The sequence below is a fragment of the Bos javanicus genome, chromosome 7 (genome assembly GCF_032452875.1).
Source record: "Bos javanicus breed banteng chromosome 7, ARS-OSU_banteng_1.0, whole genome shotgun sequence".
NCBI lineage: Eukaryota > Metazoa > Chordata > Mammalia > Artiodactyla > Bovidae > Bos > Bos javanicus.
The window spans coordinates 26,950,925-26,966,453 of NC_083874.1; the positions used below are offsets into that span (position 1 = coordinate 26,950,925).

At 39.8% G+C, this 15,529-nt stretch overlaps 1 protein-coding gene across 1 annotated transcript in view; it reads left to right on the forward strand.

The window, feature by feature from the left end:
• Positions 1-13,782, forward strand: part of ALDH7A1 (aldehyde dehydrogenase 7 family member A1) — a 35,292-nt gene extending 21,510 nt beyond the window's left edge. The window contains exons 10-18 of the mRNA XM_061422921.1: positions 977-1,018; positions 3,184-3,278; positions 5,597-5,681; positions 6,602-6,708; positions 9,034-9,150; positions 10,364-10,461; positions 10,693-10,766; positions 12,016-12,091; positions 13,614-13,782. Coding sequence (XP_061278905.1) covers positions 977-1,018; positions 3,184-3,278; positions 5,597-5,681; positions 6,602-6,708; positions 9,034-9,150; positions 10,364-10,461; positions 10,693-10,766; positions 12,016-12,091; positions 13,614-13,668 — 749 coding nt within the window. The 3' untranslated portion in view covers positions 13,669-13,782. The remainder of the gene's footprint in view (positions 1-976; positions 1,019-3,183; positions 3,279-5,596; positions 5,682-6,601; positions 6,709-9,033; positions 9,151-10,363; positions 10,462-10,692; positions 10,767-12,015; positions 12,092-13,613) is intronic.
• The last annotated feature ends 1,747 nt before the right edge of the window (positions 13,783-15,529 follow it).

Sequence of the window (15,529 nt, forward strand, 5' to 3'; positions counted from 1 at the left end):
GCACTTACATTGTTGTGAAACTGTCACCATCATCCATTTCCAGAACTTTTTTTGTCTTCCCAACTCTCTACCCATTAAAAACCAATTCCCTATTTCTTCCATCTCCTAGCCCTTGGGAACAAGCATTCTGTTTTCTGTCTCAGACTTGACTATTCTAAGAGCCTCCTCTTATAAGTAGACTCATACAGTAGATGCCTTTCTGTGTCTCAGTTATTTCACTTAGCATAGTATCTTCAAGGTTTATCCATGTTGTAGCATGTGTCAGAACTTCCTTTTTAAGACTGAGTAATACTCTATTGTATGGATATACCACTGTTTATCTATCTGTGCATTTGTCTGTAGATACTTGGGTTGATTCTACCTCTTAGCTATTGTGAAAAATGCTGTTGCAAATACTACTTAGGCCCCTGTTTACTTCTTATGGTTAAGTACCCAGAGGTGGAATTGTTAGATCTTATGGTAGTACTGTGTAAGTTCTTGGGAAATTGTCATATAATTTTCCTCGGTGACTGTACCATTTTACACTAACTGTTTGGAGTTTAAGGGGATATAATTTCAAGCTTAGAGAAATTGTAAGACTAACACAAAGAATCCCATATACTCTTTAATAAGTTTTACCAGTCACTTGCCCTATTTTTAAAATCACTTTCTCTTCAGCAGCACACACACACACACACACACACACACACAAAAACACATACATATTGTTTTTGAACCTTTTGAGAAAGTTGAAGACATTGTATTCCTTTAAATATGTTTGTGTATTTCCTAGGAACAAGGACTTTCTATCATATAACCATCAGTCATCTTGACATTAGTGCAATGCTCGTTCACTTTTCTTTTCCTTAAGGTACAACTGATTTATGCTCATGCTATATTTTAAATCTGAAAGTAAAGCAAATGGGATAGGCTGTGGTTTGCAGGTGTGTGCAATAAACTGAAATAGGCATTAATTTGTGTTTATATATTTCTAAAGGGAGAAGTTTATTAGAACTTGGAGGAAACAATGCCATTATAGGTAAGGCTGCCTTTTTTGTTTGTTTGTTTTCTGGTTGACATATCTTCAGTAGTCATCCTGTATGTGTAGAACTCGTGTGAGAACTCATCTGTTCTGTCTGTTGTTTGAGATCTAACTCCTATGCGTGGGAACTTTTCCTTATGAGACAGAGCACAGTGTGTTCATGTTTGGAAAATGTTCCCTGGGGCTTAGAACCTATGTGTGAGACTTTCTAATGTAGCATGTTTCTTGTTCTCCTATTTTTTTTTTTTAAACGGGCCACATGTTTCTCTAGAATAAATAAGTCACTCTTATATGATCTGTTTCCAGAAATACTAGTTTGTCATCAGTGGAATGTTGAGTGCTTTCACATTGGGAAGGAACACTTCCTTAAGGTATTTTATCATTTAGCTATAGTCTTAGGGATTATTTAATTCTCTTTTTCACTTGTTTGACACAAAAGGAAATAGTCCACCAGCGTAACTTCTGGATAATATAATGAATATCAGTTGGTTGAGACTTCGCAGAATCATGAATTTTATGATTAAAAAACTTCCTAATTGTACATTGCTGTCGTTATTGTGTTTAATGCTTTTGTGTTTGTGGGGGACACCAGGAATAGAAAAAGTGTATGATGAAGGATTTGTTCTGGATGAACTTCTAGTCTTGTAAGAGAGAGCTGATTAAAAAATACAGTTAGCATTTATTGATCACTAGGCAATGGCACTCCACTCCAGTACTCTTGCCTGGAAAATTCCATGGATGGAGGAGTCTGGTAGGCTGCAGTCCATGGGGTCGCTAGGAGTCAGATACGACGGAGCTACTTCACTTTATTTTTTTCACTTTCATGCATTGGAGAAGGAAATGGCAACCCACTCCAGTGTTCCTGCATGGAGAATCCCATGGATGGGGGAGCCTGGTGGGCTGCCTTCTATGGGGTCGCACAGAATCAGACACGACTGAAGTGACTTAGCAGCAGCAGCAGCAGGCATTTGACAAGTACTGTGATAAGCTGTTTCATATGCCATATGTCATTTAATCCCCACAATAGTCCCATGAGGCAGATACATTTATTAATCTCATTAGAAAGTTACACTGAGGCTTAAAATGATATGTGCCTAACGTGACAGAGTCAGCATTTGTATCCTGGCAATCAGACCCCAGAGCACAGCTCTCTTTCTAAAACTCCTTCCTATCGTCCATTAGTACCCCAGATAATAGTATTCCATTTTATGGGTGAGGAAACTGAGGCTTAAAAAGGTAAAAATAACACAACTAAAAAGGGATGGGGATGGATAAGAACTTTGGTCTGTTTGGTTGTACAAACTACCTTCTTAACTATCACATTAGTCTGAGAATGCTATTAGACTGGGCAGGGGAAAATTGAGGATGTAAAAGGCAATTGGGACTGTAAGTTTATGGAAGGAGTGGAAAGGAAAGAGTTATAAGTAATACAGTGTATCACTGGAAGGGTTAATCTTGTAAAGATGATGCTCGTTTTTTCTTCAGAGGGCAGAAGAGTAGGAGGAAGGAATATAGACAAAAGCGGAGAGGAATCTGGAGGTCATTTTGTGTTGATCTCTTCAGAGTTGCAGAGGAAGCAGGAAAGGGCTTATCCAAGATTTTTCGCGAAGTGCAGGGTCAGGTCATCTGGTGAGGGAGTAAAGGGCACGAGGGATTTGAGAGATTTGAAAAAACTTCTATAGAGGGGGGAACAAGTGGCATTTAAGGGAACAGACTGATGCAGGTGAGGGTGTAGATATTGTTAGAGAGCTTGGTTTGATGTTGGTAATAAATCAGAAGGGTCCCAGTGGGCTCTCTATGGCCCAGGGAAGCTGCCATTGTAATAGGCTGTGGGGTTGAGGGTGGAGGCAAGTAAAACTGACAAAGACAACGGTGTCTTATAGAAGAGATCACGTTTGAGTGCAGACAAGGCTTAGTCAGCACCAGAAACTCCCAAGAGGTGAAAGATAAAACAGGTCAAAGAGGATGAACTCATCGCTCTATTCTCATATCATTTTCCCTGGGAGAGAAGTTGCCTCTGCGGTGTGAACCTGCTCATCTTAGAGAAATAGTTCTGCTGTTCTCTTCCAGTGCTTTCTAAAGGCATCATCTTGCACCACTTAGTGTCAAGGACCTTGTCTGCCTACTTCATGACACTAATGGGTGTGTTTTGTTTCCCTAAGCTTTTGAGGACGCGGACCTCAGCTTAGTCGTCCCCTCAGCTCTCTTTGCAGCCGTGGGCACAGCCGGCCAGAGGTGCACCACCGCGAGGCGCCTGGTGAGTGTCTGCGTGGGCATGTGAGGGTGTCCCGCTTTTCCATTGCCATTTTTTAACACACTGTACCATTCAGGCAGTGTGATAGAAGCGCCGCTAGAAACCTGCGGTTTCTGAACGTGGTTGACGCTCAGGCTCTGTTCTGTGCTCGTGGCACATTGTGCTGGTCAGCGGGGGTCCCTGCCTCAGCTCTGCCCCAAGCTAGACGTGGCCCAGCCCTCCCTGGAGTTGGACTTGGGAGATTAGACCTGCTTTCAATCCTACACCTAACAATGTGGACCGAGTCCCATGTCACTTGGAGAATAAAACAACCTGAACACCCTAGGGGGTCGCAAAGAGTCGGACATGACTTAGAGCCTGAACAACAACAAAACATTTGAAAAATTAGAAACTGTTTGCTAAAAGACAGACAATTTTGGCTTTTTTATAGACATTTTAAGTAGTAAAATATTTTAAAAATTAAAAAAATTTTGGCCTGTAAGTCAAGTCTTGGATTTGACTTGATGTTACATAATTTTCTGGAAAGTAAATGTATGTGTATTCTGTCTTTAGAAATGTCTAAGTCTGTTCACATAGTGTATAGAGCACATAAATATTAAGTGAATATGATGAGAGTGGTTTCCCTTCAGTGTTTGGGGCTTGGGAAGTTTAATATCCACCCTTAGTTTTGGGCTGGATTTTAAAATGTTTTTTTATGGGATACAGCCTTGATTTTCATGACTCATGCTACTGAAAATTTGTGCCAAACAAGTTTTGATTAGGCAGAAAATTTGGCTACATTTTCCTTTTTAAAAATAATTGTTGTTGAGTTTTCCTCCTGTCATTAAAAAAAAAAAATCGAATTATGGAGGAATTCAGTTCAGTTCAGTTCAGTCGCTCGGTCGTGTCCAGCTCTTTGCCACTCCATGAATCGCAGCACGCCAGGCCTCCCTGTCCATCACCAACTCCCGGAGTTCACCCAAACTCATGTGCATCGAGTCAGTGATGCCATCCAGCCGTGTCATCCTCTGTCGTCCCCTTCTCCTCCTGCCCCCAATCCTTCCCAGCATCAAGGTCTTTTCCAATGAGTCAGCTCTTCTGAGGTGGCCATAGCTTTGAGTTTTTCCTCCCAGCCACAATGAATGTGAACAAATTATTTATAAGATTAGCATAATCTAAATTAGTTTTAGAATAAGATAATAGGGAAATTAAGTCTTTACTTTTGCCATGACCTCTCATTTTCACTTTTCCTATATTTTATAGTAAATGAATATCAATCTTTTCTTTGTTTTTGCATTATTCAGTTGAAGTTCTCAAAAACATTTAATAAGCTACAATTTTCATTAAGTATTTATAATTTATTAAATTTGTTCACCTTAAGCATTTATTACATTAAAGCTTAGAAGGAAGCAGTCATACTCCAAAATATTGTAGTCTTAATTACATGGCAAACTATGAAATGATGTAAATGTCAAGTATTTTTTTATTTGGTCAACTTTTGTTTTTCTTTTGTGTCCTGGAGCAAATATGCATAGCTATGCTTTCTATTAAGTGTCAAATATTAAAGGATACTATTGTATCCTTTCTATTAAGTGTCAAATATTAAAGGATACTATTTGGGTCAAATATCAAAGGATACTATTGTATCCTTTCTATTAAGTGTCAAATATTAAAGGATACTATTTGGGTCATAACCCAAATCAATTTCTATAGGGACAGTAGTAGTCCTTAGAAAAATCCACTCCAGTACTACATACCTCTCTATGATTTATCATTGGCCCTCTGTATTCAAAATCTTCTGTTTCAACCAACTGTGAACCATGTAGTCCTGAAGCATTTATTCTCGAAAAATATTTTTATACAGGGGGACTTGAGCAGTTCAAACCCATGTTGTTCCAGGGTCACCTGTATAAATCAGTACTATTAAGAAAAGTTGGGAGAACTTCCCTGGTGGTCCAGTGGATAAGACTATGAGCTTCCAAGGCAGGGGGCCCAGGTTCGATCCCTAGTTGGGGAACTAGATCCCACATGCTGCAACTAAGACCTAGCCCAGCCAAATAAATAGGTAAACCTTTAAAAAAAAAAAAAAAGAAAGAAAAAGAAAAATTGGAAGAATTCCTTGGCAGTCTAGTGGTTAGGGCTCTGAGATTTCACTGCTGAGGGCATGGGTTCAATCCCTGGCCAGGGAACTAAGATCCCACAGCTTCACAATGTGGCCAAAAAAAAAAAAAAATGCTGCAGGAAAAAAATAAAATTGTACATTGTTAGCAATTTTGTGTATTTATATGTACTATTAATAGTGCATTTATATTTCCTAATCCCTTGAATGTTTCTTCATTTAGTTCTTACATGAAAGCATCCATGATGAAGTTGTCAATAGACTTAAAAAGGCCTACGCACAGATCCGTGTTGGGAACCCTTGGGACTGTGAGTATCCGGTTGAGTTCAGAGATTTTCTTTTTAACTGCTGATGGTATAAGAGTTTCTGATTTTCTACATATATATTTTCCCTTTCCGAGAGGCCCAAGGGACTCTGAAGCAGGTTATTATTGGGCAGTTGGAGTGACAAGTCTGCTCCGAGTTAGGATCTGAGTGTTTCATGTGAGCTGGTGCGTGAGCTTGGGAAATGATCTTGAGGTGGGGAGAGTTTGAGGAGCTGCTCCTTCTCTGTTTCCCTCTTTGGAGTTACCACCATATTCCCTTAGGCACGGTGGTGAGAGGCACCTACCTGACTTCTCTGCTTCCATTTCTGCCTTCCAGCATAACCAAAGTAGTTTAAAAAATGTAATCAGATAATTCACTCTCTTGCTTAACACATTCATTGCTTTTGGACTAAAACTTCGATGCCTTTGGAGCCCCATTTTAGCAAGTTTATAGTCTTGCGTGGTCTGACCTCATCGCCTCCCCGACCCCCTGTGCACCCTTAACTTGTTCACGACTGCTGGGCCTATGAGGTTCTTAGAGAATAGTCACCCTGTAATGAAGAAGCAGAGCCTATATTTTGACTGCAGCTCTCTGATGAATTGATAGCTCTTTGCCTAGATTTGACCCTCCATGTTTCTCTATAGAAAGCTTATGAGGACTCAGTCACACCTGCTTTTTTGCAAGTCTTCTGTGGCTGCTTTTGCACTGCATTGGTGGAGTTGAGTAGTCATGGCAGAGACCACGTGTCACACCAAGCATTAAATAGTTACTCTCTGGCTCTTTGCAGAGAAAGATTGCTGAAACCTCCTGCTCTAAACCGAAGTGATACATGAAGGGATTGGTGTGCTCATTGGAATAGCTGTTAGAATAATAAAATGATGCCTTTTAGGGTGAAATGAAGAGCATTCTTTTTTTCTCTCCAGCTAACGTTCTGTATGGGCCACTCCACACCAAACAGGCAGTGAGCATGTTTCTTGGAGCAGTGGAAGAAGCAAAGAAAGAAGGTGGCACCGTTGTCTATGGTGGCAAGGTAAGGACCACTTGAGATCAGGACTTTGTTTTCCTTTTGCACACAAGTAGGCTCTGGGTAAATTGATGAAGTGTCCCTGACTGCCGGCTTTCTTTTCTGCATTCCTTTTGTAATAGGGGAGTAAGTACATATTTGAAAGAATGACAGTGTAACACGCATGGAACATTTCTGAAAAGACACAACTCAGAGCCAAGGTTATCTTTGAATTGTGTGCCTGGCAATTTGTATGGAAGGAAGATGAAGACCTCTTTCTCATGGTACAGGGGAAGACTGTATTCAGTACAGTTTAAATCTGCATTTAATCGTGATTTTTAAGTCATTTAAGGCAGAGAGTCAAAAAAATACACACTACAAGCATTTTAATTTGACACATATTACTGTTGTCAGTGGAAAATTAATTAGTTGGCTTAAGAAAGAAATGGAAAATTTTATTTGAGCCAAGTTGAGGATTATAACCCAGGAACAGCATCTTGGAACGTTTCAAGAACCATTCTGCCTGTTAGAAGTCAAGGCAGTTAGAAAAGTATTTTAGACAGAGGGCTGTATATTAAATGAGAGTTTACACAGTCTAGAGAAATGTCATCGTGGCTCCTTACAAGATAATGAAGGAGTGTTACATTTTAGGAACTGTATTATTGGTGCTTGGAGAATGTTTGCTCTTTATGGTTGAGCAGGTGTTTCTGCTTATGGGGAGGTTTGGTTGACGCATAATATAGATACACAATGCACAGTAGAGGGGAGAGAGGAGGCCATAGGGCAAAGAAAGCTTTTGATGGTTAAATTTTTCTTGTCTTGCTGTAAAATATGAATTTCATTTCACACTCTATTTGTTTGATTCTTGAGATGTAGATCCAAGGCATTTTCTTCATGTACGATAGAAATTTGTCTTCATCCTTGAATAAGCTATAAGTATCATTTATTATCTACAATGTATTTTCAGTTCTTTAAAAATCACAGTGAACTGAGTCTCTTGCAAAGCTCTCTGAGAGCAGAATCCTTCTCTTAACATTGACACACCTACATTTCACCTGATAGACATGTGTATCCATATTTGTATTTTTGTTACTTATTTACCTTGAGTTTTTTTTTTTAAGCATATAACTTAATCTTTTTAGAAGTAACTTTTCCCCCCCTTGGGTAATATTTGCTTAAGTTACATAATGCAATATAGGATTACAGTAACAAATACAGCTGCTGCATACAGAACTGGGGGTAAATACAGATGACTGTTCGTAAACATACAGCTCAGAACGGTGAGAACAGAATTCTACAGGCACACCGGAGAACTGACCACTGGCCAAGCAGCTTGCTGCCGGCATCAGAGTATTTTATAGAAGTTAATGTGGAGATGAACTAGCGATTTGGTTATGTGGAGCTTAGTTAGGAGCGTGTCTACAGTATGCCCTTTTGGAACTTTAGGTTTCTGTGTTCCTGTGTGTTAGTTTGCTAGGGCTGCCATAACAAAGCATCACAGACTGGGTGGCTTAAGCAACACGTTTATTGTCTCACAGTTCTGGAGGCTGAGTCCAAAATCAGGGTGCTGGCAAGTTTGGTTCTTCCTGATGAGGCCTCTGGACTGCAGGTGGCCACATTCTCTGTGTCTTCACATGGTCTGCCTGGAGAGAGGAGGTCCTTGGTGTCTCTTCTTATGAGCAATTAGTTCTATCTAAGGACCTCACCCACATGACCTCATTTAACTTTGCCTCCTTGAAGATCCTGTCTTCAAATTTAGAAGTGGATGGAGAAGGTGGAGAAGGTGAGGTTTAAGGCTTCAGCGTAAGAATTGGGGAGGAGGTGGGGGGGTATGTTGTTAACAGGATGGATATAGATTACCTCTTTAAAAATTATGTGGAGTTAAAAATAGCCACCTGTAGCTGCATTTTTTTCACTGTAACTTGGTCATGATGCTTAGCCTGGCTCTCTGTCCTTGACCCTTTTTTCTTTTCTTTTTCTGACCAAGTTAGAACCAATAGGTGGCAGAGAAATTGTCATTCATGATGGGAAGTTATTTTGGAGAAATAATTCACTTATAAATGATGTTTATTTTTTTCCCCAAAAGTATAGGCATGGAACTTCCCTGGCAAAGACTTCGCATTCCGATGCAGGGAGTGTGGGTTTGATCCCTGGTTGAGGAGCTGATATCCCACATGCCCCGCCAAAAAACCAAAACATAGAACAGAAGCAATAACGTGACAGATTCAATAAAGACTTTAAAAACGGTCCATATGAAAAAAAAAGACCTTAAAGTATAGGCAAAGATGGTATCTGCTGAACCGAAGAACCAAAAACAAACGTTCTTGGTTTTATTTCCATTCTCTGCTGCAGGTTATGGATCGCCCTGGAAATTACGTAGAACCGACAATCGTGACAGGTCTTGACCATGACGCATCCATTGTACACACAGAGACTTTTGCCCCGATTCTTTATGTCTTTAAATTCAAGGTAAAATGTGGATTCCTTCTCGCTTTTCTCTAGTTTAATGTTGAAACAAATGAGAAGACCAGGAGAAAATAAAGGCATATTCAATTTCACTCAGTTAGGCTTTTGGGGAGGTTTTATAAAATGACTCTGATTAGTAGAGATTTGAAAGTTAAGGACAAAATATGATGATCTGAACACTTCAGACAATAAAGCATGTTAAGCTAGATTCCAGGGGAATTGAGACAAGCCAAGGGCCAATGTTGAAATTAATGGAGAATGTGGCCCAGATTGTCTGTATCACCTGATTCTGAGCTGTGTATGCTGTGCAATCATCTTGTGCACAAAAGGGATCAGGTAGTTTGATAGTCTGAGTGTTCAATATCAATAGACAAAATGAGAAGATATAAACATACAGTTACAACCTGTATCAGAGGACAGGCTGCCAGAGGTTTCAGCAGACATAGGTATCTAGAGGGTCTCCTTCCTCACATGCAGCAGGTCCTACTCTGCCAGCAGAATCTTAGAGATTGAATTGAGGCTTGGCTACTATTATTAACAGTTAAAGGGTAACGAGACATGCCTTGTTGCAATTATGTGATTGCATGAATTAAAATCTTGCTTTAAATTGTCTACTGTTGTTCCACATAATGTGACTATAAATTGTAGTTTCATGTTTTGTCATGTGTCTACATGTTTGAGTTTCTGAGCATATCATTTAGCCCCTCTTGCCTAATCTGTAAGTTTTGGATAACATTGATCCTATGTCATTGGGTGAGAATTAAATATATAAATGTATGTTCAATGCCCAGGTCAGTGTGTTTATGCTGCGTGTAGTAAGAGCTTAGTAAATAATAGATCTTATATGTCATGGCATGAACGGAAGAATGTACTTGTGTGTGTGTATGTGTGTTTTATGTTTATTTGGCTGTGCTGGGTCTTCATATAGAAACTCTTAGTTGCAGCATATGGGATCTAGTTCCCTGATGAGGGATGGAACCCAGATCCCCAGTATTGGGAACACTGAGTCTTAGCCACTGGACAGCCAAGCAAGTCCCCGTTTATGTTTTTCTCAAAGTTCATTTGAGGGGAAGATCCCACAAAGCACTGTATTAGGAAGATGTTGACTGCTTAGTTCCCCTACGATTACACTGGTAAATTTTATGGAATGAGTTTACCATTAGTGGTTGGACCTGACACTGTATCATCTAACAGCTTCCAATGTCTGTCCTTTTAGAATGAAGATGAGGTCTTTGCATGGAACAATGAAGTCAAACAGGGACTTTCAAGTAGCATCTTTACCAAGGATATGGGCAGAATCTTTCGCTGGCTTGGGTATAACTTTATCTATTTTGAAAATGTATATAAGTCTGATTTGTGTGGTGAATGGACTTTACAAAAAAGAAAATGACACCATCATAGGTGAAAATCTGTTTTTCAGCATTGAGAATCTTAGAAGTTTTGTTCGGCTTATTTATTTATTCATTTTGTGTGTGTGTGTGTGTGTATTTTTTTTTAACTTCCCTATATTTTGCTTTCACTGTGCCTCCCTTTTTATATATGCAGACCAAAAGGATCAGACTGTGGCATTGTAAACGTCAACATTCCGACGAGTGGAGCTGAGATTGGAGGTGCATTTGGTATGTGGAGAATCCTTTTTCTTTTACCGTGTTGGACAACATGTGTGAAACATTGTCTGCCAGGAAAGCATAGAGACTTGGTACCCAAAGCTTTTATTGGGAGTTTGTCGCCCAGGCATGCAAGGCCTAACATGCCCCCAGATTTCAGACTCTCAGAAGGAAAACCTGTATTAAACATAAAACTACATTGTTTGCCCAGTGAGACCATATGGGGAGCTGGTTAGCCTGTAAATTTCCAGATGCTAGCGGCATTGTAAACAGATCTGCTGTGTATTTTTTGCGCAGATTGTAACTTTTCTCAGACTTTGAAGTTATATCTTACTTGTCTTCTGGTTTCCATTACTGTAGCTGAAAAGCCCAATCCACTTTGATTTCTGATCTTTCCCCTCATTTCAAAAGTTTGGGGTCTGTTACTTACGTCTGATGTTCTGAAATTCTTCAGTAATATGCCTCAGTGGAGATCTTGGTAAGATTCTTGTTGCACAGTCAGTGGGCTAGTAATTGGCCTTAGTATTGGAACTCACAAGTTTCAGTTGTGGAAAGTTTTTGATAGTTTTATTTTGTTTTGGTGGTGTTTTTTTCCCTTTGATTTTTTTTTTTTCTGTTTTAATTTCTAGAACTCCTATTATTTGAATGTTATCTCTTGAAGAATTATCTAATTTTTTTTTCCCTTTATCTATATCATTAGTCTTTTTGAGAGATTTCTTCAAACTTTTCTTCTAATCCTTCTCTCAAGTTTTTTCTCCTCTGCTCTTACCAAAAAACAATATTAAGTGTACTTTGATAGCATACTTTTAAATGTAGCCTTTTCTTGTTTTGTGGAATCATTATCTTTTTATAATATCTTTAAAAATATTAATATAACATTTAAGCATTTTATTATTATAAGATTAGTTTATGTATATTTTAGAAAATTATATAGAGATAAGCATAAATGGGAAAATATATTTCCCTTGTCGAGAGGTTTCTACTCTTAACACCTTGGTCTAATGGTAAGGTATTTTTTAAGGTTCCTTCTGCTGCTTGATATTTCTATTTTTTGTTAATTCCTTTAACTTTATTTTTCATAGTAGTTCCCTTTTTTGTGTTTGTCTTGGTCTCTTTTATTTATTTGTTTGCAGAGGAGCTACTGTGGCCAAAGGTAAGGTAACTGGTCAGGTAGCTCTGGTCCCCTGGTGTCTTCATTTCCCTGATGCTGAGTAGGAGCCCACACAGGCGCTGCTCATGAGCTGTTTGTGTACTTCTCTAGGAGGAGAGAAGCACACTGGCGGTGGCAGGGAGTCAGGCAGTGATGCCTGGAAGCAGTACATGAGAAGATCTACTTGGTAAGAGACAGCTTTGGGGAAGCGGTTTGGCCTTACAGCCTCTGGAACATGCTTTACACATTTCTGCTTTCTGCTCTGTGTTCGTGTAATTTCTCTTGATTTTGTGTTTCTAACATTCCACAGCTCTCCCCTCCCAGATCATCCACTTGGTACTGTTATTTTCCTAACTGTCCTCAGCTAGTGCCCAGCGCCTGACTGTGAAACCAGTGGTTTCTGTCTAGGGACAGGACCGTAGCAAGACACTTGAGGTCATCCTGCAGGATAAAGCGGAAGAGGCTGTCCTTTGAGTTTTTTCCCTGGGTGTGGTTAACCTACCCCCGCAATCTACCAGGGTAGAAGGACATGGAGGTGGGCGGGCTGCCTGCAGGCCTGGCTAGTGAGTGGGGGATATCCTGCTCTCTGGGAATAGCGAGCATGAACCTTGAAAGTAGAACAGCACAAGGGTAGCCGGTGAGGGAACCTGTTGCTGGGAGATTTTGATTAGGACTTTTTACTTGTTTTCTATTTTCCCTCCCCTTTAACTAGAAATCGCTCCATCCAAGTGCAATAAGGTGGTATGTGAGGTGAGGCCCGTGTGGTGTTAGGTGTTAAAGGAGCACGGGTGAGGAACCGGGACACTGTTGGTCTCATTTACTGTTTCTCACTGGCTCTAGAACTTCAGAAGGAGCAGGTGGGGGGTTCCCAGCAACTTCATGTAGGTCAGGAATTTTTTTTCCCCCTCCGGTTTTACTGAGGTATATAATTGAGAAAATCGCGATATATTTAAAATGTATAACATGATGATTTACGTATGCATACATTGTGAAAAGAGTCCCACAGTCAGGTTAGCACATTCTTAGCCTCACATCATTGTGTGTGTGTGCGCACACGTGCATGCATGCTTAAGATCTACTCTTAGCAAATTTTTGAATGTATGTCAGGAGTTTCTGAGGTGCTTTGGCTATGGCTTGTTTAGTCTCAGACATACGCATGCTCTTTGTCTGATTCCCTTTTGTTGAAGACAGTCTTGTTCCTTTTATTTGTCTTGTGTACTTGGGATCTAGGGGACCAAGCATGTATTAATAGCTGTGGCCTTTTTGGAACCCATTTAATGGGGACACTCTGTGTCAGGAGTAAAGCCAGATGGCTAAAAGGGAACCTTTTATTTTCCAAATTATTATAGTTCTTATCTCTATCAAATGTGAATCCCTGTGTTTTTCCTGCGAATTCACTGCACGTTATTAAGAGACATAAAGAAGATGAAGTTATAGTCTCCATATTCTTTACACCCTGAAAACCACGACTAACAGATATGCTGTGTGTCTTTTCAGACTTTTGTGTTTCTCCTTTTTTTTTTTTCTTTTATAAAACTGGATCTATACTAACTTTTTTGTATACTAACTTTTTTCACCATCTTATAACTTGAACATTTGGCCTTGTTGACATATTGCAGATCGGCTACATTTTTTTCATGACATAAAATTTCCTCTATTACGTGTGTACTATTCTTCATTTAATTTTGTTCATTTTTTACCCCCCGTAGTACCATCAACTACAGTAAGGACCTTCCTCTGGCCCAAGGAATCAAGTTTCAGTAAAAAGTGCTTTAAATTGACATTTTAAGTCTTTCACGCATTGTTACAACTCTTTCTTCTGAGGAAGACAAAGAAAATGAGTATTTGCCTTGAATAAATGTATCATTTTGAATATGACGGTGGCTAATCCCTTATGTGTCTGAAGCCTAAATCAAGAGACTCATTTTTTAAAAAATAAAAGTTTTCATGATGTCATCTCAAGTAATAAAAAAGTAGAGTAGGTGAATTTTTATGTTACTAGTAGTTACTGATTTTTTAAATTTAGGATTATTTTTATAATTTAGAAAAAATAATAGTACATGTCATGGTGGGAATTTGGAAAAAATCAGAACATAATAGAGAAGAAAATAGAAGTCTTGTCAGTAGATGCAGGAACATCTCCTAAGCAAATAAAGAAATCAGGGGCGAGCTGGATTCACGTCACCCTCACAGCCTGGAAAGGGTGTGATTGAAGAGAGTGTCCGTTGTTTATGGAAGACCATAGCACAGTTGCTTGTGGATCGACTTGTGTTTAAGATGACTGAGGGCGTTCATCACCATCACAGCTTCTCTCGCGCAGGATCACCTGTGTCACCACAGAAGAAATTTGCGAGACAGACGGAGATTTGCCCCTGCCCCCCTAGAACCTGCACCTCTGGATGACTGGGCTTCTATGCAAAGCACTTCTGGATTTCTTAGGCAACCTCAGACCCTCCTTTTTAGCTGTTAGGCTTCTGTGATTGCCTTTAGGTTTGTTCTTAGAGAATACCAAGTGTGTAGCAGTGTGTGTTTGCAGTGACCTCGGCGTAGTTCACCTTCTCTTTGCTGAGCATCTGCCTCCTTCTCTTGAGAATCTGCCCAGGAGCCCCTGGAGTGGTTCAGCCAAGGGCCCTGCCAAGCGCACACTGGCTCCTGCAGTTCCATCTTCCTGGCAGCCTTCGCTCCCCTAATGGGTAGCAGCTACCCAGCACCTTGACTCCTGCCAGACTGGACTGGGCAGAAGCCTTGCAAGAAGATGACGTTTGTACAGGACCTGATGTGTCAGGATGTATTGGAGAGATTTAGACAATGGGCAAAGAGTTTGGGGCTGAGTTATGACAGAGAAGCAAGCAAATGAAAAGACCAACCAATTTAAAATTTGTCAGGGAAGGAATGGTATTCATAGCATGTTCCATGGCCAGCTGTGACTAATGTTCACCTAGGTAAAGCTGTGGTCAACCTTGAATATTAAGCCAAACATGGTGATAAACCTTTTTAGAGCATGTTGGCAGGAGTTCAGGGTATGAGAGTAGGTTAGAAAGGCAGGCAGTTATGTTCTGTGGTGGAGAATCAATAATCTCTAAAATTACAAAACAGGAAATATAAAGATAGGAAATTCTGAAAAAATCTTTGCTTCAGAAGAAGGTAAATTGGTTGCAGGGGAGGGACATGAAGAAGGAGGCGTTACTGTTTTCCATAACAGGTCTTATAGAGCTGTTTGTGTCTTTAAATCAAGAGGATGTATAACTTTGATTAAAAATTAAAGCCAATGAAAAAGAAAATGATCTTGGAGAATCAGGTGCTTGAAATCCTCCACTTCTTGATCCCGTTTCCACCACCCCCACTCCCTAGCACACATACACGCACACTGTCTGTTTCCCATTTTTTTCCTGAACCAGGGATTCCTTTTAAACATCTCATGAAATGATTGTGCCGAAAGCCAAGTTTTCTTCCATGTTTTGAAGTTCAGAATAGACTAAATCACCTTGTATTGATATATACATACTTTTTAATACAAGCTGATGCTTGAGAAAATTACTCTCTTTGAGCATTTGTTTTTTGTTTTTTTTTTTAAAAAAAACCTCACCATGGTTTTTCTTTGTAAGTTACAGTGCTAGGTCTTGTA